Genomic DNA, 26,997 nt, shown 5'->3' on the forward strand with positions numbered 1-26,997 from the left:
CCGGATAGCGTCAATAAGAAGCTGCGAATAAGAAGCTGGATTCAGCCTCGTTTATTCCACTACAGCCAAATACGTGATTTCCTGCAATGTCATAAATTATTAGGCTACTTTTATTTTGGACTGGAGAGAGCGCCCTCCGGCTTCCAGTATGAATGAAACTTATATTAGTGTAAATATTGTAATATATTACATATCATAATAGTGCCTAATATAAAAGTAAGGAGAAGAAAAAGAAAAAGAAAAAGAAAAGAAGAGTCTAGTAGAACTACTAAACAGCAACTGGCTTGGCGTTGGACACAGCGCGCCAATGCGCATGCGCACAGCGCTCCATGTACCTCATCTCTGTGCTGCTGCCCAGCCTCCAAACAAGCGACGAGCTACTAGGATCACCACACGCTAGCCCCTTTCCTAAAGCCACTGAGTGAGTAATGTACTACTTTTAAATTAAACAACATATATTAACATAGAAATTCGAATTCCGTGTCAAATCTTTAATATAGTTCGCGTTCAATCAGTGAATCTCACGGGAAGCCGTTAGCGACTGGCTAGTTGTTTTCAACAAAGCGACAGTGCAACAAAGCCTCTCTGAAGTAACATGACCAAATTAGCCCCTTCATTTGTTAAGCCGCTATATGCCTCTTTATTTAGCTATAATTTTTCTGTATGTATTACGGATGGGTGTGAATAAATAAAGGGGCTCGGGGAGGTGTTGAGACGGTCAGCGTGGATGCTAACTCGATTAGCCAGCTGTAGCTGCGCGCCATCTTTATATGTGTGACTGACTGTGTGCTAAAGCTATAAAGCTAATCAGCTGCTGCGTTCTGCGCGCCGGTTCTATTTTCAATTCTGCAGATACACCAGGAGGCTGTTTATTTTATACACATGCTGGTTGATGGCTATATTTGTGGTGGGAGGCTGAAGGAATTGAATATAAGGAGTGGGTTTGATATAATTCATTTTGATTAAATGTTCTTCTAGTCGCGGCATGTGTCTGCAGCAGTTCACTTGGATGAGTTTTAATCGAATGTTCAATCTTACCTTGTTGGGCAAACTTACCTTGTTGATACTCTTGTTTATTAGTAAACGTTTTTAAAAACAATTATTTTGAAAGGAAACGTTTAATTTTAGTTGGAAACAGTGATGGACCCAGTCCAGTGAGGTAGCATGATTGTTTACGCGGTAATGCTGCGACTACTGCTGTCGTTTCATACTACTAATTACACCGATATAACAGTTAGATCACTCATTAAGATTAGCGGATGAAAATAAATCCAAAGCAATAGTTCACACCATTCTGTCATACCCAGGGCCAAGGGGAACTTTCTGTGTTCCGAAAAAGTCTCTAAAAGTCACTATTTACCATACCAAAACAGTGAATGGTGACCTGAAATTTCATTCTGCTCCTTTTGTATTCCTCATAAAAGTCATGCTTGAAACCGCTAAATAATTAAATCATTACAGGATTTTCTTAAGTAAATGCTTTCAGGGAAGGATTAGAAAATAGGGTATTATTTTGATATGTCAACAACATAAACCGTCATTTCGTTTTCAGCTCGGAATGAATGTCAGTGTTATACATTCAGCATGTTGACAGGAAATAATAGCTCATTTTTTACACATGTATGGGATTCTTTACAAATTGAGTTATGGATGTGTGTCGGACTTCTCCAATCATTTAGTTTGCAAGCTCACATTCAGTTCTGCCTCCATTCAAATGACAAACGGTGGATCGATCTTGCTAGTTCTTGTTCTACATTTTTATTTCTTTCCTGAAAATGTTTCACTCTGAAGAAAAGATATTCCTTCCGTTCACGATACGGAAGAAGAGACCTGTTGATACTTTTGTTTCATCGTGCCTAAAAGTGTGAAATTTAAATGCAATTGCAGTATTGTTTGTCTTCATTTTCATAAAGTGTTTAAATGCATAGCATAGGTACGTTTTTGTTCTGACTCGTGTTATGTTTCTTGTTTTTTAGAGGTCAAAGGTCGGGTCCTGCAATGGGATGTGGTCTCTCTCAGATGACTGAAGAGCTAATAGAGAGAGAAACTGAAAAGCATAAAGAGAAAGCACATTGAAAATTGAAAATAGTAAAGACCCCTATCCCCCCATTAAGCTGTTTTCCCTCTCTTTGCCGAAATGTCAACGGTCACTTCAGCAACCCCAGAGCCTCCTGCAGCTGTCAACCCTCCTCCGCCTGAAGTGACTAACCCTACCAAACCTGGCCGCAAGACTAACCAGCTGCAGTACATGCAAAATGTAGTTGTAAAGACACTGTGGAAGCATCAGTTTGCATGGCCTTTCTACCAGCCTGTTGATGCTATAAAGCTTGGTCTTCCGGTGAGTGGATATATATGATATAGCTTTTTATGCATCCATAATTTTGAATAATCATAAAAATAGGCTGTGTTTTCCCTTGAGAATGAGATCTTGTCAATTATCCTTATTGGTTTTATATTACCATGTGATGTTTAAAGACTTTCTGCTGCTTTTTGGTGTCTAGGACTATCACAAGATCATAAAGAACCCAATGGACATGGGCACCATCAAGAAAAGACTGGAGAACGTGTACTACTGGAGTGCAAGCGAGTGTATGCAGGACTTCAACACAATGTTCACAAACTGTTATATTTACAACAAGGTATGGCTTGGCTCAATCCGGTTTAAAACGCTTTAAAAGTTTCTGGGACGAGGGTGCTTTTGCAAATGCAATCCATTTATTTCTTGTCTGTTTTCTCAGCCAACAGATGACATTGTTTTGATGGCACAAGCATTAGAGAAGATCTTCCTTCAGAAAGTGGCCCTGATGCCTCAGGAAGAGGTTGAGCTTCTTCCTCCTGCTCCGAAGGGTAAAGGACGCAAACCAGCAGGACCCGGTAAAATTGAAATGGCTTTAATAGCCTGAATGATGAATTGATCATAACATTTTGTGGGTAACACTTTACAATTAGGGATGCACCGAAATGAAAATTCTTGGCCGAAACTGAAAACCGAAAAAAAGGAAACCAAGGCCGAAAACCGAAACACCGAAAGAAATTATGCCAATTAGTACCATTGCATTTATGGCTATGACTGTGTACTAACTTTACTAAAATCAAGGCATTGCAGTTGCATACATTAATATTAAAGTTTCAAAGGATAAATCAATTACAAATTATGCCAATATTTATTTAGCACATTGCAACAATGCACAGTATAAAATAAAATTCAAACTAAAATGTTTAACTTGACCCCACTCATGTGTACATTAAATAATAATGTACAGGCCTACAGAAAGGTGTTAAAATTAAATGTTCTCTCATAAAAACAAAGTGCTTTTAGGTCAAGTGCAACTGCTTAAAGATACAACTATTTTCTCTGTAGGCCTTCAACATAATAGTGTATCAAAACACTATTATATATATATATATATATATATATAAGACTGCCATAGCCCATATGTTAACTGTAGAATAGGGGTGTAGCGGTACACAAAACTGACGGTTCGGTACAGCAGTTTTACAAAATGGCTTTTTATTTATTTTTATTGGTTTACTGAAGAAAAAAAAAGTATCTGTCCTTAAATGAATTAAATTATAACTAAATGTTTATTGAAGATATTGCTGTAAACTATATAGGGAGCCCTTACTCACACATTAATATTAAAGGTTAACAACAGAGCCCAAACTATTAGCCTAAATTCAGTTGCTATTTATTTTTAGGTTTAATAATCAACACTCAAATAACAGTACACAAACATGTAAATTTCACATAAGGCAGTATTTGCAATAACTTCTAAATCAAATTATTTTTTATTTTTTTATCCAATTCGTTGTTGAAATATAATCTTTTAGCTATACACAGTGACTGTCATTTTCATGACAGGTTTATTTAAACATACATGAAATAATCAAGATATCATTAACAGGTTAAGTAGAATATAACGGCTAATATAGAGCATATATTTAGTGAAAGAGTTGATTTCTCTAGTAAACTAACAGCTGTGGACACTGAATGACTTCCTGAGGTAAATGTGATGCTACATGACTGTTTAGTTTACAGCAGTTTTGAGGTCTTTCCGCCGTTGAAACACTGATTGAGCGATTACACCACATATGATACGTGATCATAAGTTGTAATGTATCCTCAACATACCGTAGATGTTCATTCATGTTTATTCTTAAGGAAGAGATGATCGATCGCGCTCACAGATTATCGCATTCACGCGCGCGCCGCCACTTGATCTGTGATGTGATCAGTGATGCCACATTAAAGAGCGTCAAAACGGCATTTATCGTTTGAATTTCATGATGCATGTTGATCGATGCTGGTGTGGGAACTCGGATTGAAGTGTGTTCCGCGCTTAAAACATGCCCACTGTTAAAGATTGCATTCGGAAACCGTTGGGTTTCACAGTGAAGTCTGGTCCTCTTCTCATCGAGAACATGAGCTGCTGCACTGAACAGCTCTGAGCTCTGGCTGTCAGTGCTTGTGCATGGAGCAGACGTGGGTGTTTCTCAGATATACTGAAATACGTCCACACCGCTGACATGTTGCTTCAGACAAGCACGTGCAGGTCGCGGTTTCTGTTTGCGTCATCACAACATTTTGGCTGTGTTTTTTCAGTGATAAAAGTCTTTCGGCTGAAAACCGAAAATGCACTTTTTGGCCATTTTCGGCCGAAAATTTTCGGTGGCCGAATATTCGGTGCATCCCTATTTACAATACGGTTCATTATTTAACATTAGTTAACTACATTAGTTAACATGAACTATTAATGAACTGCACTTATAAACCATTTATTTATCTTTGTTAATTTCAACATTTACTAATGCATTATTAAAATCTTGCTAACATTAGTTAATGCACTGTGAACTAACATGAACAAACCATGAACAGCTGTATTTTTTATTAACTAACGTTAACAAAGATGAACTAATGCTGAACAGAGGTGTTGTTCATGTTAACTAATGCATTAACTAATACAACCTTATTGTAAAGTGTTAGCATTTTGTGTTCCTGCGCAAGTCGAAAACTAATCATTCTTTTCCTAATCATACAAATGCAGGTCAGTCGGATGTGTCCGTTTCCTCTGGCTCGCCCAATTCTGTTTTCCCTGATGCCACCTCACCGAGTTCACAGACACCGGTTGTATCTCCAGCTCCAGCGCCCACTATCACCCCTAGCTTACCAGCTGTACAGAACACACCTGCTGCCGCCATGATACCCAGCATGCCTCCATCACAACCCGTGGTCAAAGTAAGTTGCAGGACCTCTTAAAATATCATGTGATAAATGCAGTGACTGTACCTCACCTCCGGCTTTGTGTTTCCCCATGTGTGTGGTTGGTTTTGTTTCCTAGAAGAAGGGGGTAAAGAGGAAAGCAGACACAACCACCCCTACTACCTCTGCCATCACCGCGAGCAGGAGTCAATCGCCCACCCCTATTTTAGAAGGCAAACAGGGCAAGGTGGCATCCAGGCGAGAGAGCACCGGTCGCCCCATCAAACCACCTAAAAAGGATTTTGAAGAAGATGAGCTAGGTGTGCAGGGAGGCAAAAAGGGCAGGCTTTCAGAGCAGCTGAAGTACTGCGATGTCATTCTTAAAGAAATGCTTTCCAAAAAACACGCCGCATACGCCTGGCCCTTTTATAAGCCTGTCGACGCGGAGGCTCTTGAGCTACATGACTACCATGACATAATCAAACACCCCATGGACTTAAGCACAGTGAAAGTATGTTGATTTTCATAAAAGGCTGTTATTATGCCTTGATTTTTATTGTTACAAGGTATCATCTATTGCAGTTCAGTTCTAGTTTTTGAATTAATTTTCTTTTTTTCCGCTGCTTGCAGAAAAAAATGGACAGTCGAGAGTACCAGGATGCACAGAGTTTTGCCTCAGATGTCAGATTAATGTTCTCAAATTGTTACAAGTACAACCCACCTGATCATGAGGTGGTTGCTATGGCCAGGAAGCTGCAGGTGAGTTGGCACCCCCCCCCCCCCCCCCCCTAATCTCTCCTTTTACACACCTTTTAATTTCTTTATTTTAAAATAATTATTGCATAGTTTAGTGACACTTTTTTTCTTCTTTTTTCTCTCAGGATGTGTTTGAAATGCGTTTTGCAAAGATGCCTGATGAGCCAGTGGATGTGCCTGGGGCAGGCGGTGTAGGCGGGGCCGGTGTGGTCAGTAAGAGTACTGTCAGCAGTGAGAGCAGTGGCGACTCCTCCACCTCTGACAGCTCCGACTCTGAGGAGGAGAGGGCCACCCGGCTCGCCGAGCTGCAGGAACAGGTGGGTGCGGAACAGGTGGGTTTCAAAACAAGTACCAAGTACCCTTAATCTCTCCAGGCTCAGAGATGTTCTCTCAGGCCTCCTGATATGTCAAACCTTCTGATTATCCTTTTCAAACTACACCCACATGACTGTTTCAATCAATGCTTTTGCTCTGTAGGACCTAGAGGGGCTTCCACTTCAAATAACCCCATTTCACAGCAAACTCCTCTCTGCTTTCAGTTTGGATTTTGTGTACTTAAACGTAGAGCTGCATTTTAGCCCTCTACCGCAACCAGCTGCATAAATTGCTTTGAATTTAATACCTAAATGTAGATGTAGCATTTTTTTGTGTGGCTTTGTTTCTGTCTTGCTGTAGCACTATATCATATTTTCTTCCCTTGCCATTTTTTTTTTTACCAGTGTATCTCTTTGGAGCACCCCATTGGTAGCAGACAGGGGATAAAAAACGGGTGCACCAAGAATAATCAGGTGATTTTATTTTTCATTTCCCTGTCCCTGCCTATGAACATTGTGTATTAGCTGCACAGTTGCTTTCATTATTTGTATTAGATGGTCAAGCGCATGATATGGATAGTGAGATCAGCGGTAGAGGGTTAAAAGCAGCAGAAAAATATTGACTTTGTTGGGTGGTGTTGGGAACCCAGCTGTGTGTGTGTTTAGGATGGAAGTGCTGAAAGTTTTGGGATTGAATAGATAAGTTTGGTGTGTGTGTGAACATTTCTTTGTTCATGTTGGCTTGCTTTGCATTTAGACAAACTATTGCTAGTTCCAGAAAACTATTAGAGGTTCTAACTGCCCTTTATCCACATTTATGCATTTAAAGCATTTAATGTGACCTGGATTTATAAGGAATGTTTTCATAGGATGAGCCCCCGGTGTTGTTCTGTGTTTCAACACTTAGCATGGCTGTATGGTTAATAGAGGTGTAAAAATCCTATACTGTCACAATTCAGTGTTTTGTTTAGCTTTTTACAATTATCCAGATTGTAACATTTGATTGCTGGTATTAGTTTTTCAATGAGCCATAAGCAGTCACAAAATATGCCACACTATAAAATTACAGACATTTTGAAAAATGTTGACATGATATATATCTGGCCATTGTGAGGCACTAGTCAAAAGCATTGCTAAACACAAGCATGCCTGTTTTATTTTTTTTAATTTGAAAGTATGTATTTTTGGAGCTGTTTCACCTCTAGTGGTAAAGGGCAGATTTGCTTCTAAACCCTTATGTCCTATGTCCTTTCACTCTGTTTTTCTGAAATGCATCATGTTCTTGCAATCACAGATATCACCAGACTTGAATGACATTTGGTTGACCAGTGTTGTTGATAAAATGTGGATAGTTAATTTATTTATTTCAGTAATGACAGTTGTTTCGCATATGTTTTGTTCCATAATTGAATGTTTGATTCTTCGCCACTGGAGAACCAAAAAGTCTTTAGGTCTTTTGTGAACAAATATAAATGTCATGTACAATAATAAGTGATGCTTTTCCTGACTTGGAGCAGATCACTAACACCCCCTTCTTGGCTCTCCCCAGCTGAAAGCTGTCCACGAACAGCTAGCCGCTCTTTCTCAGGCCCCTGTAAGTAAACCAAAGAAAAAGAAAGAGAAGAAAGAAAAGGACAAGAAAAAGAAAGAGAACAAGCACAACAAATCCAAGCCAGAGGAGAAAGGCAAGCCAGGACAGCAACCGAAACCAGCCCAACAGAAAAAGGGTCCTGCCAGAAAGGCTAACAGCACTGTTCCAGGCAACAGGTTTGCTGCTTTTTGAGGTGTTCTGGTTGTGTATTATGGATTGAATCTGAAACAATCAATTAAGGTATAAAGTGTTTCTGCTCTATGGTTGGAACCTTTACAGGCAACCAAAGAAGGGTGGCAGAGGGCCAGGATATGAGTCTGATGAAGAGATGTCACTCCCCATGACATATGACGAGAAACGGCAATTGAGCCTTGACATCAACCGGCTGCCTGGGGAGAAGTTAGGTAGGGTGGTCCACATCATTCAGTCCAGAGAGCCTTCGCTGCGGGATTCCAACCCTGACGAAATCGAAATCGATTTTGAGACGCTCAAACCTTCTACTTTGCGTGAGCTGGAGCGATACGTCAAGTCCTGTTTACAGAAGAAACAGAGGAAACCTCCACGTAAGTGCACACTCTTGGCCTACACACATAGCTAAATGACAGACAACACTGTTGTCGCTTGTAGTGATTTATGTTTAAAATGGCACTATAAATGTAAAGGATTTGGTCTCTATAGCCACGTTTCCACCGCAGGAACTTTCTCCAAGAACTAGGGATTTTTGGGGTAGTACTCTGTGTGTTAGTGGTTCTCAAACCTGTCCTGGGGACCCCTCACCACTGCACATTTTGTATGTCTCCCTTATCAGACACACAATTCAAGTCTTGCAGTCTCTACTAATGAGCTGATGATTTGAATCAGGTGTGTTAGATTAGGGAGACATGCAAAATATGCAATGGCGAGGGGTCCCTTGCACAGGTTTGAGAACCACTGAGTTAGACCACAGGGACCAGGGTCTAAATGATGTTCCGGGTAAAATTTCCTCCCTTAGAAAGTCCCTGTGTGCGAGGTAGTATTATTTTTCAAAGATTTCGGGGGTGGTACTTGGGCGCTGAATTGGTTGAGTTCACACAGCATTTTGATTGGTTGACTCCACTCAGCATTTTATTTATAAAAGTCTGTTTTTAAAATTCTTTTGCGGCGTGTGCAGTAAGAGTTGTTTGCTATTCGAATCAACAATGGAGTTTAAAAAATACAACAGATGGACCGATGACAAGGTTCAGGTTTTAATAAGTTTATATGCGGAGGATGAAATCCAGCGGGAACTGGAAAGTCATGCGCAATCCTACGTCACCGGACTAATTTGTCTAATCTTCATGGTAGGGCTGGGTGACATGGCAAAATATTGTTTTGTAATGTTTAAACAGTCTTTATCAACCATCTGGTTGAAAATAATTATTTTTCAAGTGCACCACACCTGAAGTGCAAATTCGCATTCCTGGGTCATAATTGGGGTCGCTTCAACATGCGGACATGGAAAAACAGCAGCACTTTGTGCAGTTGAGTTTTGTTGACATTTGACAACTAACGTTATGTAACGTTATGTTGCTCTGATTGGTTGTATGTCTATCTAATTGAGGTTTTTCCTTGCTCGGTTGAAACACGCCCCATAATCACAGCCTAACGGAGCAGCTTTAGACTCCTGACTAGAATTGAGTATGACAACATCAGGCTATTGTTTTTTTTTTCCTATTTGGTGGACATGTTTGGCTGTTGCTCTCGTTTCTCTCAGCTTTTGCTCCGTCTCATTCCACTGCCTGCGCCTCATTTTTTCTCAATGCAATAATGCATTTCTGAGTGAACAGCCGCTTAAGACTAGCAATGGGTTCTACGTTCATAGTGCGTCACACAAGAGTGGTAAATCAGGTGCGCCGTCATGTGGTCGGATCATTTTCTTCTCTTAAATGTTATCATTGCTGAATTGTCAACTTGTCTTATTGTAACATTTGCTAACATTTTTATTCAAAACTGCGATTTCTCATTTTAAAATAATCAAAACATTACATTCAAGTTAATCTGAAAAATCACCCAGCCCTACTTCACGGTACTTTAGACCGCGATGGAAACGCAGACAGCAACAGTTCCTGGGATAAATTGTTTTGGTTAGATTCGGTGGAAACGCGGCTTATGAGCACCAAATAATATTGTGAGTTTTAGTCACGTAAGGTAAGTGTGAGAATGTCAGGTGATCTCTTACTCCCTTTTCCCTGGGGTGCCACCTAAGGAATTTTTGCCTTAACAGTAAAATAACAATCAAAGATGATCGTTGAATACATAAAATTATGTAAATTGGAGGGAGTTTGCCATCTGAAGGATTTGTGAGATATTGTTCACTTGTAGAGCCTCTTCTGCATTATCAACACAAGGAAGTGTAATAAAATAAATGTTATTAACAAAAAGATAAACAAGTGCGTGGGGCTGCACAATATATCAAAATTATCGAAATGTCGCAAATGTACATATCGCAATATGCATATCGCAAGGGCACGCAATATCTGAATGATTTTAATAGGCTACTTCAATATTGTGAAAATGTAATGTTTTAGGTCAATGCATATAACAGAGAATAGACTGGGCACACGACTGTTACTTATGTGACTTGCTTGACGTTAAAAAGAGTTATTAAACACAATAACTTGCAAAAAACAACTCCTTGCAGTCTCGTGCTGTCTGCCACGCACACCAAAACGTGCGTGTCTTGTTACACACTCGGAACTGTCAATGCTTTCTTTTCCCAGAACCGATGCTTTCTTTTTCCAGAAAGAATGTGAAACACACAAATGGTATCATTCTCAGTTTTTAAATATTTTTTAAAATATAATTTAAATAGATTTTACACACTTAAAGCAATATTGTATCGCATATCGAATATCGCATTATTTAACAAAGATATCGCGCATCGCATCTTTCTTCAATATCGCACAGCCCTAGGATGTATACAATACAAGTGATTATGTTCAGTGTAGCTATGGCAGAGTTACGTTATCTAATGGATAGATAAATTGTTGTTCCTCTGAAACTACTAAGGTGAAGACCTTTATTATACATCAAACGAATGAATATGCTATAGGATTCCAATTAAATACAGGAAAAGATACCTGAATAAATATATTTTAAAATAAAACTTTAATCCCTTTATCAGTGAGTTCCGGACATAAGGTGGGTGTGAAATGTGTTGTAGGTACTGAATGCACTTATTATCAGCACTTGTTTCTGTGTTTGTTAATGCATTATACTTGTATGTATTTTTATGTGGCAGCCTGTATGTCCAAGACAGATTTCCCTAGGGACAAATAAAGTAATCTTTAATCTTTAAAGATTATTCATTAAGCATCAGTTATATTACCTCTAATGAAAATTAGAAAATCATATACGGAAAATATACAACAATGCCAAGGTTTCTGGAAAGAGGTTTGGTGATATTTAGGGCTGCACGAATAATCAAAATTAAACTGCATGTGATTTGGCAAAGGCTGTTTTTAATGCACATCTTGTCAATGTGCATGGCTCTGTGATCAGTAGTAAATGCTGCTCCATCTGAAAGCCAGAGGGCGCTCTCGGGCATAGGGTGTTCTCAGAACTTGTATGCATCTGCTGAGAACAAGGAGTGTCTGTGTACATGTATTACTTTCCGAAGAAGAGACTGCGATTTGCTGCTTCTCCCTTCCACTGCTGTGATTTGGCTACTGGCATCAGAGGGGACACACCGGGTGGCCCACCCTTCTTTCCTCTGTTGGAACTCATTTGCATAACCTAAAGCAACCAAAGTTTTATCAATGTATTTCTCACTTTCCAAACCACCACCAGAATACCTTTGGCAATGGTAAACAAATAGTCCAAACATAGTTTACTTCCTTTTTAAGGTTTCAAAACCTAGTTATGAATGGATCATTGTGGCCTCCCTTTGTTTCAGCCTTTCCTGCTGTATACAAAAGATCCTTAAGCAATTTTCACCTTAGGGATAAGTCTCAAGTTGGGTGCATTGCAGAAACTGCCTGTGAACCAATGAGAAGTCCTGTCCCTCCTGCGCTTGAGGTCTCTGTCAATTGTCCTAGCATCCTTATCTGGGGCCTGTACCATGATGGTAGTTGAACAAACTCAGGGTTACAGGATTAGTTTTGAGTTGACAAAACCAAACCAATCCAATCAGGCTTTGTTGGTACCATGATGCTGATCATCAAACTAAACTGAAACATACCTGGCTAGCCAGTAGCCACCTAAACCGGCTTCATTGTATAGGCCCCTAATGGTATTGGACATTACACATTAAATTCAATTCACATTTATTTGTATAGTGCTTTTTACAATGCATATAGTTTCAAAGCAGCTTTACAGAAAATGCATGCTACATTACAATTTAGAGTGATCTGTTATCAGAGGTGACCGTGTCCAAATGATGCATTTCAGAAAATACAAATCACACAGTTAGCTAACAATGAATTAATAAACATTGTATTAATTTAAGGCAGAACCAATGAGCTCATTGAAGTAAAGAACACATGTTGTTAACACATTTTTAACAACATTTGTTTGTGCCAGTCCACCATGATCCAATCGAAATGTAGCAAATAAGGGCGGGGCCCTGCCATAAAACTGGGCCCTGGAATGTGCCGTTCACAACACAATATATGGGTTATCAAAATATAGCGATTTTTCTTAGTTTTCTACTATTCAAAACTGATGGTGTTTAAGCGTCATTAAATGTATTGCGAAATACAGAACAAATGTCAAGTTGTCCTTAATATTTAACAAGTGTTTTGTTTTGGTATTCAAATATGAACTTGGTTCAGTTCAGTAACCACTGTGTCTATCTCTTTGGTCTCAGAGAAAGGAGGCTCAGGCCCCTCTCGGCTCAGCGGCAGCAGCAGTTCTTCAGACTCGGGCAGCAGCAGCTCCAGTGGCTCCACTTCAGACAGCAGTGACTCCGACTGAACACTTTTTATTTACTTTTTTATTTTTAAAAAAACATTGTATGCAGTCAAGGTTATTTCTCCTCTGAGACTTTTTATAAGAAAAGAGACAATAAAAATGCGTCATGTCAGAACATTTTTTTCTTTTGGAAATGTCATGAAGAAAATTGCAGATAAAAAAAAAAGCAAATTAATAAATTGCTTTTTATTTCCACTGACTCTGAAAGGGATGTCCAAATGTCAATCTTCAAGGAGAGGGAGTCCTGAAGCATACTTTACAGTTCCAAATCTTTTCCCTGGGTAATGTTGTATGTTGCCATTGCAAACTTAAGCCATCCCATCTCACCAGAGAGTGCGGAAAACGGAAAGCTCACGTTCTTCTCTCCCGATTTCATTTCTGATCTGTTATATTTATTGTTTAATTTTTATTTTTATTTTTTTGCTGTGGCCTCATATTTTCCCCATTGGGCACTGTGCCATTATTGATTTATGTTTATTATTCGTTCCTTGTATTCTTGTCCTCTCGTAAACTATAAAAAGTGTGTCTGAAAAGAATGCCTTTCCCAATAATATCACAGATCTTTTAAATAGTCTGGGGAACAGATTGCTTTAATTGGCATAACAAGCTCTTTAAAGTTAATTTGGCCATTATTACAGCTGTAGAACAATTATACAACAGAATCTCATATTCTCCAGCTAATATATGTATGGTAGAGGAAAATATTTTAATGAGAATCAAGTAGATTTGGTGGTTTTCTTCAGATGCTTTGCAATGACGTGAACATGTAAGTCAGTCAGCTAGATCACATGCGGACTTCCTGTCTTATTAAACGTCTTGGTCAGCAATAAATATTCCAATAGTTTCACCTCTGACTGGCATTTGCATTTCATGGATGTTTTGGTAATGTGGATACTGACACCTGGAAGCAGTAAATATGTCATCTGTATCTTGATCTTTACTGCCATATTGTGATAAAGCTGATGATGATGCGTTTCTTATTGTTTGACAATGATAGTTAAATCACAGAGTCTTCCTCTTCTCATGCTCTTGCAAAATTGATTCATGAATGTAAGTCTGCAGTAGATCTTCTAGTTCCAATCATTTGGGTTTCGAATGAGTTGTTTTCCCTTAGAAGTTTTCCAGCCATTCCTCATGTGGATTGCTTTACTATCTATTAGAATAACTATGCGTTTGATTATTTTTGGAAGTGTTTGTAAGATATTGTAATGTCCTCTCTGACTTTTTTTAAACAGTTGTAAGTATTGTAAAGGGATCTGGTGTTTGTTTCATTTTCTGGCACATTTGGTTTATGGACAGCTGTTTTGAAGATGTTTTAAACGGTTGCAGAATCACTTAAATTTGTAATCATTTTGACGGAGCCAAAATTCATGAGGGACACGTATCTTTCAGAGTAATTAAAACACTAATAGATATAGTCAAAAAAATTACTTTAAAATGAATCATGGTATTCATGGTTTTCTTGTTGTTGTTTGTGATTTGGGGGCACATGACTGCAACACTTCCCTACATCCATTCTGATTGTCTGATACAAATGTTGATCAAGCCCTATCTGGTTTCTGTTAATGTTTTCTTTTAGAGACAAGACTGAAGAAAATATGATTATATAGATAAAAAAAAGAAGATATATATATTCACATTCACAACTTAATTGCATTTTAGGCCCTGATTTGAAAAGAAAGTTTTTATATTTAAAACAAAAAGTTTGCTTTTTATCTTTGACATGCATGCTGATTTATTGTATTTTTCTTATACATATTTTTGAGCTGTTTATAGTTATACTTATGTAAATGTCAGTCAACAAAATCAAGAATACAGTGAGTAGATTTAGGCTTGTTTATTGCAATACGGGCCAGAGGTTTCAGAGCCAGTAGTAGAGGCTAACATTTGATGTTATTGGAATGTCTTGTACACCAGGTACAATTTTTTTTTTCATAAAATAAATGACAAAAAAGTTTTGATCATTTTGTTTTTTGTGTACATGCCTTTTTTGCGGTTTTGTCAGTATGTAACTATAAAAAAACTTCTATGAACTATGAATAATTTAAGTTCTCAGAACTTGATTAGTTCTAACAATTGGTAAAACTAGTAATCTTTTTCAACGTCAAAAGTGTCACCATGTGAGGACAGGACCACTGAAGTACCGCGTTTGACCACTAGATGGGAATGGTGTCCCATTTCTCCTTGAGTTGCTTATGTCTGGAAGGGTTACACGAGTCTTGTTGTGATTTTACAAATTATGCTAACAGCAGTTTAATAATAATAGTGAAAGGTAATGGGTAAAAACAGGAGTGATACTCAATAATGTATTCAGTTACACATGCAAACTATACATGTATCTGGTTTATATTCACACTTTCTGAGGAGAGGGACATGTGACCTTGCTGCTGCAGTATTTAGAACATGGTGCCCACTAACACAATACTGCAGAGACCAAGATGGATCAATGCTTTGAGTATTGTGACAGATACTCACATCTGACTCAAAAAGCCATCTTTCATCCTGAATGTGGTTTAACCGATTTTCATATTGGACCACACTACACTCACACTACAGAAAGTTTCCATCTAAGCAGAACATACATTTCTCATTTATGTAAATACTTTCACTGAGGTGAATCGAAGGGCCCTACAAAAATTGAGTGAGACTTTATGTTGATACTGCATTTTAAGTGGACATGTATAAATTACTTGGCACACACATACCAAAAACTACAAAGTAACCTGGATTGCATAGTAACAACAAAAATAATATATAAAAATAACAATTGTTAAGATAATTTAATTTATAATTTCATTATGTTGAAATAGTTTTAGCTTTAATCTTATAATATACAAGTAAGATAAAACTCAAATCAACATTTTAAATTAATAATGTACAGTTGAAAAAAGTTGATACAAATGCTGCTCGCCGTGCCGGGGTGCATTTTGTGATAATGGCCAGCGAAATATACATTTTCTTTACGTGCTTGCATTAATTGTGATATCTCCAGAATTTCCTAAATGACAAAAAAGTGTCTAATTTAGTGAGACCGACCCTCTCCTCCTCCTCACACGTGGACGAGCGCGACCGGAACCCAGATGCGATCTCACCACCGCGCGCCCTTTCTCCTGCTGCTGCGCGCGCGCTCACGCCTGCTGCTTAGCCGCCCGCACGCGCTCACGCCTCACGCGAGCGGAGAAATCAAAACACTCCAACCATCTACACTGAGATGAACTGAGAAAAAATCGAGAAACCATCGCTACTCAACGGACGAATGTCCAGCAGCAAGCCCTCGCGGCGTTCCGCTGTCCGTGGAAGCAAAAGGAGCGGGACGAACTACAGTTTTCGCGTTAAATACGCCAGAGTTTGTGCGTTTCACGGAGCGTTGTGATATTTTTCCCAAGAAGTTTTAAAAACAAGTTTGGACCGAATTCTGCCTGGAGTTGGACGCTATGTGAATCACATCCCGCCTGGTGCGCGAGAGCTTTTGAGGAGCTATCTACTGAAGACTGAAAACCATGGATTTATTGCTTAATTTAACGGTAGAACTTTGATAAACCGTCCTAAATTCAGCGTAGCAGCTGCTTTTGCAGTATTTCCCAGCATTTCTTGTTAAGGAAAATATCTATTGTTGTCCTGAGAGACATTTTTTTGCAGTGACAGGACGCGTTTGCAGAGCCAAATATGTCAGTCATGATGAAGAAGAGGAAACTCGACTGATTCTCTGAGGGGAAAACGCATTTGAATCTTTACTGTGCGTCATTAATTTGAGTTTTCCTCTAATTTGGCTTTATAAGTAAAATCATTTCCTAATACAAATGCTCTATAGTGCAACATACCGAGATGTTAGTAGCACTCAATCTCCAACCAGCTGGATTTGATTCGTTAAAAAGTTGTTAAGCGTGTATCCTGGGGAAAACCATTCCCACAGAATTGACCTTAGGCAGTTCACTGCCCTTTGGACTGCAGAGAGGAACTGGGATAATTTCACGTCAGCTTTATCTTGGCCCTTTTATTATTTACGTGCGCCAGGCTGCCAGATTTCCATTTGTTTTTATTTTTTGCCATTATTCTGCTTCATTTATTTAAACATGGAGGAGTGGAGGCAGTGTGGGCGCTGGTTGATAGACTGCAAGGTTTTGCCCCCGAACCACCGGGTTGTTTGGCCCTCAGCGGTCGTGTTCGACCTGGCCCAGGCGCTCAGAGATGGGGTGCTCCTGTGCCAGATGCTGCACAATCTGTCTCCTGGATCCGTGGACCTAAAGCAGATCAACTTCAGGCCTCAGATGTCACAGGTAAATTAACGTTAATGTCTCTGTTTTTAATGCTTGTCACATTTGCAGGGATGAATGATGATATTATTGACAGCAGGAGAATGAGAATGTGCAGTATTGTTCCCATAGGTTGCCACTCTGATTCTTACCAACAGGGGTCGTTGTCGAGCATTATTGGCGTGTCTGAGCAATCACTAATAGAACTGTCATAATCGATTAATCAAAAAATGTACTGAGCTAAACATTTCGATATGTTTTATAGTGTCATTATCATTGTTTAAGATATTATGCCAACGCGTAAAATCTCAAGTATCCTTTAAGCAGTTGGATGCACATCACACCTGCGTCTTTTAAACTCATGTAGTGAGTTTCATAATGTCATGCAGTTATTTATAGTTATAGTAACAGCCTTTTGGAACGCTGTGCATACTATACTGTGTATGTATAAGCCTGATCATTTGAACGTAAGTATCTAAGGCTGTGCAGGGTTTAAAGGCTAATGTTTAGGGAGGGCCAAGGCTCTTATCTCTGTAAACATAACCCAAGGAAAGCAGCAAGTTCTTCGTGGGTTTCAGGAATGTGGCTTTCAGCCAGTTCTCTTTGTGAAGGAATGTGTGGCAACAGCAGTTCCTACCAGTAAATGTGACTATGCAGAGAAGCATGATGTAGCCTATAGTAAGTGTTGTCTGTTTTGAGAGGTTTTAAACATTTAATAAACACTGTCTCCCACCCCTCGTCAATATTACTGCATTGGGCTTATGTCCAGAAAATAAACCCTTTTGTCATATAGTTTACATGTGGTGTGATTTGAGAGTTGCATTGGCATCTACGGTTGTACATTTTTGTAAATGGAAATACAAAACAAAACTAAGATGAAAGACGTGATTCTCATTTTATACATTGATTTTTGCTGCTAAATCCAGAGTTCTGGACTGAATTGATCACCATGGTCTTGCAGCATTACTGCAGTGTTTTTACAGATTTATGGTTAGCTGGCAAATACTTCAAGTGGTACTCACTGCAGATTCAAATGATGGGGTGGAGGGATAGAGTTGTGGGTAGGGTTAGGGTGTGGTTGGATATTCTAGCTCCACCCATTAGGCCCAAATTACATTCGCTCCTCCTTGCTGGACGTAAGCTCCACCCATTTGCTCTGCAGTGAGCAGCCTCTGGATACTTTTGGGAAGTTAACGTCATGCAGTGTGACAAGCTATACTTGATCTAAATCAGCTATTTGAAACCATATATTCCAGTTTTATTTATAATTATACTTGCTGCTTCTATGACCCCATATTAATTGAGAGACTCTATGGAATATTTGTATTTTTAAAAATTCATTTGTCACAGGCTGCACGATTTGGGGGGAAAATATTTTCTGATAAAAAGTAGTTTGCTTTTTAAAATGCTTACATTTTTTTATTGAGGTTTACAGTGCTTGTTTTCAGGGCTGCACAAATTGGTCAAAAATGTACTATTAAATTGGTGATAATAATTATAATCATCATCATCATCATCATCATCATCATCATCAATAATGATGATGATGATAATAATAATCATATTAATTATTATCACAAAATAAAAATAATAAATATTACTATTGTTTTATTTTTCTGTAAAATAATTCTATTTTACTGTTCAACTGTAAATTGTAATACTTTTTTTTAGGGCTGTATATTTTAATACTTATTGCTTGGGCTGTCTGTCACTAACAATTATTTTGGTAATTAAGTAATCAATGGATTATTTTGATGATTGATCGTAACTGGATATTTTTTTGTGTGTAATAGAAATAGACCTAAGTGAACAATAGCCATTAAAATTACTTAAATATAATAACAATAAGGCTATAATAATGGATTCAAATAAAGTATCAAAAGCGAGTAAGCATTTGGTTTTATTGAAAAAAAAAGTTAAAATACATAATGTAATATACATAATATAAACATTGTCAAATTATGTACATTACGTATTTAAACAAATGTCTGCCGATGGTATAAACTTTTATTTTGAAATCGTGATGAACAACATTTGGCATATTTAGAAACATATTTATGTATTCTCCTATGTTGGTGTAGGTTTATAAATGATTTATGTTACAAATCATGTGAAATGGCATGTTGTGTTCCCAGATAACCGTTATAAGCAACCCAAACTCACAGCATATGCAGCGATTAATTGAGCTGCTGAGCCGCGCTCCACGCATGTAAATGATAACAGTGCAACACTTCGCATGAAACACAAAACGCTTCAAACTTTATATGCGCCGTGCATGTATTTATTTATTGTCTGTGGTGGTATTTTGCCGGTTAATCAACAACAGGCAAAATGTAATCGAGGATTTTAAAAACCGAGCACTCAAATTTAATCATGGAATCGGGAGAGCCCTACTGCTTTAATTTCTTCATTTTCAAACATTAAACCATCTAGTCCATAAAGCTTCTCTTTTGTTGACTTATACCATGGCGTGATTTATACCTGTACATGTTGTCATATGGCTGTATAGCTGTTTCACCCAGCACTTGTAGGCTTTTGTTTTAGCTGCTATTTTCTGAGGCAGACCTTTCATCCTCCCACAACAGTAGCTTCCCCAGCATGGAAGGGTTTTGTGTGGTATTACGTTGTGACAAATTGGTTGAAAGGGAGATCTGGCAGCACAATGGAAGCTGTGATTTATACCCAGCAAAGGTCACGGTGTGCTTTGATACACAGTGGTTGTTAATTTACTACCTCCATTAAATCAGGATGAAGTGATTATGTGGGCTGTTTGCGGTGGATGTCCATCGATACTGAAGCTTCTGCTGTTCTGCATGCCTTACGTGTTCCTCATTTTAGTGCAGTAGGCCTTTTTCATAATCAGGTTCTTGTCTTCAAGCCTGCTGATTGACTGTCACTCATAAACACCCATTATACCGGTAAATTCTGGTAAAACAGCCTCAGGCATTAGTTCATAGATAAGTATTTCCGAAATACTTCCGAAATGTTAAGAATGTTAACGTGCAAGTAATGGGGCATTGTACATGCAAAGAATGTTGCAATAACAAGTAGGGCCCAAGTGCCAGTACTGTTGTTGTCAGCCACACAGAGAGATGATTTTCCTCTCTCTCAAATCATAATTGCTTACATCACATGCCCATGAATGTTTTATTTGTCTGTGGAATGCAAAGGATTTGTTCCCCTCTCAGTGGGATGAGTACTCTTCAAATGAGTGCTTGTGTATTTTGAGAAGATGAACGCTAGATTACTGCTGGTGTCTGACCTGAAGGTTGTTTTATTAGATTAGTTCACCTAAAATGAAAATGCTGTTATTATTGATCAGCTGTTCCAAACCTGTATGCTGTTATTTTTTTGCAGAAAACACAAAAGTGATTTTTTTTTTTTTGCAGAAGCCCACCATAAAAGTCATAAAAAAATAGTCCATATTTGTGCAAATGTAATGCCTTCTGAAGCTTTTCGTGAGAACAAACTATTGTGCGAGAGACAAGCTTTGATTTCAAAGCTTCATTTTTGAATCTGGATACATATGTAGAATATATTTTTTAATGATAATGCGCTTTACTTAAGGGTGTTTTTTTTATCCTCGGTGGATCTTTACAGTACATAGTCACTATAAACAGCCCTTGTTTTGAATTAAATTAATATAGGTACAGTATATAATGATCCAAATTTCATTTTAGGGTGAACCAAAATCCTTTTTAAATAATTGTGAAGCTCTATCATTATGTACTGATATTATGTAGATTGTGTATTTAGCTATTTAGGCTTAATAATTTGTTAATTATATTGTAATGTTACATATTTTTGCCTTTTGATAGAATCTAAACTAAAGTCTTGAGTTGCACACACACAGGTTTGGCCATGAACACAACACGTTGAGGTGGATCAGAGGTCCCAGGTCCCATTTCATCTGGCTCTCTCTGACAGGCAGCTCTGTTGGTTTTGAATGTTTGAAGTCTGTGTTATTCTTACTTTTTTTTCTACTTTTATTTACCTCAGGTGGTTGATAGCAACTAATACCTCAGAGATGATTCAGGTGCCAGTAGTGAGAATGTGTGTGTGTGTGTGTGTACTTGCTTGCAATACCTGTGTGTTTCGTTTCTATCACCTCCAGCTTGGCCTAGGGACTGTCTAGGGACTTCAGTCATAACAGCGAGGTCTGCCCCTCTCTCTTCAGGGCTTTAGGGAGTTAGCAATGTCTGTTGTTTCCTCTTAGAAAATTCAGCCTGTCTTTCAGCACGTACGCAGAGAAGAGGGAAATAGTGAGACGAGTCATTGCTCACTGTTGTACTTTTATGCATTTTATTGTAGTCCCCATTTGCCTTTAACAGCCTATTCATTTTAGCTCTGTTTTTAGATGCGTTCATTCTCATAACTCTTGTATTTCTGCTGCAAGGATAATGGGTTTCATCTTTGAGATTTCGTCCTGATCTATTTCTCATAACCCCCCCCTCTCTCTCTCTCTCCCTCCCTCCCTTTTGCTAGCTCCTTCAGCCACAATATCATACAAGTTACTTCTGTTTTCAGACATTGACCACACTTCCTGGCCTCTGGCATCTGTTGGAGGTCTCTTTGTGCTGGATCCTGATTCTTTTTTTATTGTGGATTTGAGTGATGTGAATGGAGATGGTGAATGGAGATACAGCATAATGATAGGGTGAGCAACTGGAATGTTTGGATGTAGGCGTCATTGCTGTTAGCTCTTAATTTAATGCTGAAAAGACCTACAGCATGTCAGGATTCATTTGGATTTAATTATGATACTCATTTTACAAAACTGTACTACACTGAACAGAGCCTGACATTTCAGAAGGGAAGTGCCAAAATACAGACTCCGTACCAGCCTTTCTGAAGTAGAAAGGTGGGTGTGTTGTGAGGTCAGCCTTTCTCTCTTACTAGGTTAATTTAATCTATAAGCATGGCCTTTCTCTGAACTTTGACCCCTGGCAGATGGGTGCAGGTAATTTCATCAATAGAGCTTGTTAGGGACACTTCCTGCATCACGCAGCTGTGACCAGCTGTTTCAAAAAAGTGAATTGGATTGTAAAAGGGTCAGAAATATGAGACTACTGAATTAAATTACAATATGCTCAAATCTACTTCATTTGCAGACAAAAGACGGGAGGTTAGAGAAACACAATGCTGGTCTGTGGTTGTTAGGGCTTGATCTTTCATGTCTGTGTGCTTTTGTGATCCGTCTGGTCTGTTGGTATGCATGGAACCGTTTACTCCCTGGTTCCTGTTCATTCTTCAGGGAGACCCTTTATTAAGCAACAGAGAAAGCAGTGAGTTCACAAGGATTAAGCAAGACCTCACACCATGACAGGACATGTTTAGGAGCCTAGGCTTCATCCGTATATTTCAGCTTGATAGATTAATCTCATGACGACCGAGCTCATGAGAGGATATTATTGCAATTCACGGCCAAATTGCTGTTGTTTAGAGGGAGGATCATGTTGAAAGATACAAGATATATGAAACCTTTCAGATTAATTCATATCCAAGAGAATGGCAGGAGGAAATCCGAGAGTGTGGGATGCAATCAACAGGATGTCTGCATAAGATTTATTTATTTGTTTTGTTTGTTGGACCATTCTTGATACTGCAGTAATAAAATTCCACAACAATGATAAACATAAGCAATGGCTTATATTAAGAGTGACTCTTAATAGCTATAAAAGTGGGACCCAGGGAAGGGAAATTATATTTGAGAGACTGAACAGTGGCATTATGTTTTAAACTCTCTCACAGCAAATTATTTATCATTTTAACATCAAGATCATTTGGTGGCCTTCGAACTCAACACAGCCAGGAGGAGACAGAGTCCCCGCAGGGTTTTGAGACGGAAACTCCATCACAAGTGATGAGATATGAAGTAAAGAGGAACCCACACAGGGAGCTTATGTTCATAAATGCCCCATCTGTGAGCAGTTTGTTGTGGAATATTAACACAGATGAGCTGGGGAATCAGTCCTGACTTTCAGAGCGCATTGAGCCGGGCATGGGCACACTGCACCCAGAAGAGTGGAAGGGCAGTAAGGCACAACCAACAGATGGCTGCCTCTTTTTTTTTTTGACAGACAGACAGCTTCATACACCATCGTCTTCTGTATATGTCTTTTCTTATTGTCTTATCTTCCGATGAAGCCTCTACTTCCTAAGCGTGCCTCAGGATGTTTAAGGCATAGAATAAGACTCTTCTTCACATTCCCACATTTCTCTCTTGTAGAGCTGGAACGACGTATCGAAGTAATCGATTACCTAAATTAGTCGATTTGCGTGGAATGTGTCGATTTGCCACATTATGTTCATCCACAATGATGGAGGCTCCGACTCCTGGGCATACTGAAAATCAGTCGTTATTACAAAAATATTGAGCGCAATCTAAAGTGTGGAAATTTTTTAAATGGAGGCCGAATAAAACTGAAAGGGCATACCACAGCAGCACAACTTCTATGCAGGGGCATCTGAGAAGAATCTTGGTGCTCTCCTACCTCAAAACGACAAGACGGCAGCGCAAGTATTCAGACTATTACAGAGAATTTTTTACACAGAACTAAAATACGGTTGTCAGTCCCATATTTTATGCTTTATACGACGCTGTTAATCGTAGCAAAACTTCACAAGTTTTATGGACAAGTTGATGCTGTCGCTATGGTTAGTTACTTAGAATGCGGTTCGTGACTTCAGCTGTTTGTTCATACCTCTTTAAACTCCTGAATTAACAAAACATGTCAGGATTCACACTTGTAAGCAATTGCTGCTGTAAATCCCAAAAAGTGACTGAACGCAGCCATATAAACAGCTTTCTTAATTAGGCCTACACTGCATAAACCATTAGGGGGTTGGGTAAACATTAGGGATTAATCAATTGAAAAAAAACAAAACCGGCAGCCCTACTCTCCAAGTTTTTTTTCGCGATTCTGCAATTGTTGAATGCAAAAAAGGTACCTAATATAGCCTACTCACTGCTGTCTGTTGTTAACGTTAATCAAACAACATACAACAGGAGAAACCTTTTTTTTTTATGCAGTCTACTCACTCCCTACTCACGTATTTGCTGCTGATTGATTTTAGTTTCTGACTCGGGTGGAGATAACCATCAGTATGGTTTGGTGAGGAGAAGTAAACAGTCCTCTCGTTCTTCTATAAACACACTCCCTCCCATCACTTCCTTCTGCCAGCACCTCTGTGTATGATGATAAGCTTCTTAATATATTCTAATATCTTTACCAACAACATCAGAGATGTAATTGTCTCCAGAGACATGGTTCCTTTGCAATGCCTATTTAGTAACATTTTAGGATGAATGTTTTCCCCCACCAACACAAAGCTAACTAATATCCCATTACTGACCAGAATTGATCATATCTCATAAATGGCTTTGGAACAGGAGGAGCGGTGCAGAGGTAGAAATTGCAACATTAGAGAGTCCTGTAAAAGGCTGCTGTGTATTGATCTTATCCCCAACTGGCACGCTCGTTAATCATGCAAACAGGAAGCTGTGTATCATTTCCACCCTTCCCCTTGTTGCTTCCCTCTGAGCAGACTCTGGATTAGTTGCAAACTGAGCTCAAAATAGAGCTGGTCACTAAAAAAAAATCACTGTTATGTCAGCTAACAAATTCTATATATTTATTGCTCACTTAATTTAAATTTAATTGAATTTTTTTAGCACTTTTTTGGAATAAGTTGTTGTTGTTGTTGTTTCAGTTCCAGATAATGTTCGATCCTGTACAATGATGTTTAGTAGAGATTTTTAGTAATCAGTCAGTAAAGATTAATCAATATTAGCGGTCAACTGATTGATCATCATTGATAAACAATTGCTGGAACGGAAAATTCATACATGTTTTTTTCCTTTTGCGTCCATTGCTGGAGTGGCTGAGAAAGGTAGGGCTGGGTATCGAGTTTGATACTTTTTAGGCAATGACCGAATTGCCTCAATACCATTGAGTATCGTAAAAGGTCTTGTTCGATACCAAATTTCGATACCTAAGGGGTTAATCTCGTCAATGTCAGTGAGCCAATAAGAATGCAGCATGATTGGCTGTGGTGGAAAAACACTAGTTTATGCCGGTTACGTCCAGAGACGTGGCTCGTACGTAAGGCTGTAGTGTGTAACCCAGTCTGCGGCGCATTAAGGCTCTGATCGCGACCACTCTAGTCAATGCTTCTGTTTATACTAGCCACTCCGCGGCACGAGGACGGAACAAAACCTTGTCATCACCGCCGCAGACGTGTGTAGTGTGAATTGGGGGCAAGCGTGCCAACCCACATAAATGTAAAAGATGTGGAAAAGATCAAAAGTGTGGCTACATTTCACCAGGCTCGATGCCAACAGCACGCGATGCAATATTTGCGAAAAGTTAATTGCTGCCAAGACCGGCAACATGACAATTCTGAAGCACTTGACCGTGCATGGAATAACTTAAATTTAAGAGCAGAAAGTTGCTCCGTATTCGACCTCACGAAGAACTGCAGTGCGTCTCATAAACAAACTGACAGCATATAGGCTACTTGCCTCACAGACATGAGAAATAGGCCTATAGAAATGTCTACTTTGAACCAATTCGAATCGAAAACAAATACTTTATGTAATCCAAATGAAAGGTGCATTTCCCTCTATAGGCACACGCGCATTCACTACTGCGGAGATGATGAGTCGGCATCGTCAACTTCATTTTTGCAGCCAACACAGACTCAGAAAACAGTAAATTTTTATTGTTAAACAATTAAAATGTCTCCTTGCTATTTGTTATGAATGTAAATTCATAATAATTAGGCTACTTTTGCCAGTGCTTTGTGGCATGCTTAATGCGTGCGCGCTTGGGCATGAGGAATATATTCTGCCCCCCTTTGAGTCAGTAAAAAAAGTCAACAAGCTGAAAAAATAAAACCAAAGATTTTTTGAGGTAATGTTTTCTTGTTAAAACCGAAAAATAAAATTGGTATCGAAAAAAGTATCGTTCAGGAACCGGTATCGGAGTCAAGGTATTGGTATCGAACATTTTTGAATGGTACCCAGCCCTAGAGAATGGTCTTCTGTCATTATACAGTACGAGAGTGGCCGATGCGAAAATCACTGAGGCCTTGGAGAGTTTGTTTTGACATGTGAGACTGCACGCTGCACAGAGCGCACTTCAGATATGGATTTAAAACCGACAACGACGTGTATACATATATGTATATAACGTGTATACAGTAAGCTATATATATGTTTCATATCACTATAAAGTAATACATTTGTTGACTAGATGCTGCATTAGTGGAGAACAGCACTATGTTTGCCGTCAAGGCTGAGGGGACACTAACATTATTATCTCAAGCAATGCGACAAAAATACACGAACCCAAATGTATAATATACATGATCTACACTATGCTTTGCTGGTGATTCCATATGATTCCTTTACTTTCTGCTTACAGTTACCCTACTCATATTCCTCAGCAGGCTCTATTTAAAACAATCATTACGGAAGCTAGTGCCTAGATTTTCTCTCCCTGAAAAGGCCACGCAGCCCAGCACGAGATAATCACCTCTCTCCACAGTGCATGATGGGTTATCTGATCATGTAATCATGCACAGCGTCCGGTTTGATAGGCACTGTGTTCATCTCACTAGCAAATTTTGATTCCCTGTAGAAAAACGAAGATAGCACCTCAGTGGCGTAGCAAGTCAGTCCTGGGCCCATATGCAAAATAAATTGTACGGGCCCCCCAAACACGTTCATGGACTGCTCATGATTAGCCACAGTGCCGTAACTTTAACCTAGTAATGACGGACCCCGGTGCAGCCACAAATAGCATAACTAAAGGCCTACTGTAATTAAAATGTGGGGCGGCAGTGGTTCAGTGGTTCATGTAGGTTGTCTACAAACCGGAAGGTTGGTGGTTCGATCCCCGGTTCCACCTGACCAAGTGTCGAGGTGTCCATGAGCAAGACACCTAACCC

General features: G+C 39.0%; 2 protein-coding genes across 8 annotated transcripts in view; both read left to right on the forward strand.

The window, feature by feature from the left end:
* Positions 1-298: 298 nt before the first annotated feature.
* On the forward strand, positions 299-14,753 carry brd3a (bromodomain containing 3a). 7 transcript variants are annotated; one of them, XM_079835660.1, is made up of 12 exons: positions 299-421; positions 1,977-2,338; positions 2,502-2,639; positions 2,739-2,874; positions 5,046-5,236; positions 5,340-5,711; positions 5,831-5,959; positions 6,082-6,288; positions 6,676-6,744; positions 7,820-8,037; positions 8,141-8,424; positions 12,687-14,753. In XM_079835660.1, exons 2-12 carry the CDS (start codon positions 2,138-2,140, stop codon positions 12,791-12,793), a joined length of 2,052 nt encoding a protein of 683 aa, XP_079691786.1. In that variant the 5' UTR covers positions 299-421; positions 1,977-2,137; the 3' UTR covers positions 12,794-14,753. The 7 variants fall into 7 exon arrangements, with proteins under 7 accessions (XP_079691786.1, XP_079691789.1, XP_079691791.1 ...); XM_079835663.1 differs by having other exon boundaries at positions 6,082-6,273; XM_079835662.1 differs by having other exon boundaries at positions 320-421; positions 5,343-5,711.
* Positions 14,754-15,905: 1,152 nt separating this feature from the next.
* vav2 (vav 2 guanine nucleotide exchange factor) overlaps positions 15,906-26,997 on the forward strand; it is a 208,909-nt gene continuing 197,817 nt past the window's right edge. Inside the window, exon 1 of the mRNA XM_079836018.1 lies at positions 15,906-17,067. Coding sequence (XP_079692144.1) covers positions 16,864-17,067 — 204 coding nt within the window. The 5' untranslated portion in view covers positions 15,906-16,863. The remainder of the gene's footprint in view (positions 17,068-26,997) is intronic.

Source organism: Gobio gobio, assembly GCF_949357685.1.
Source record: "Gobio gobio genome assembly, chromosome: 14".
Taxonomy (NCBI): domain Eukaryota; kingdom Metazoa; phylum Chordata; class Actinopteri; order Cypriniformes; family Gobionidae; genus Gobio; species Gobio gobio.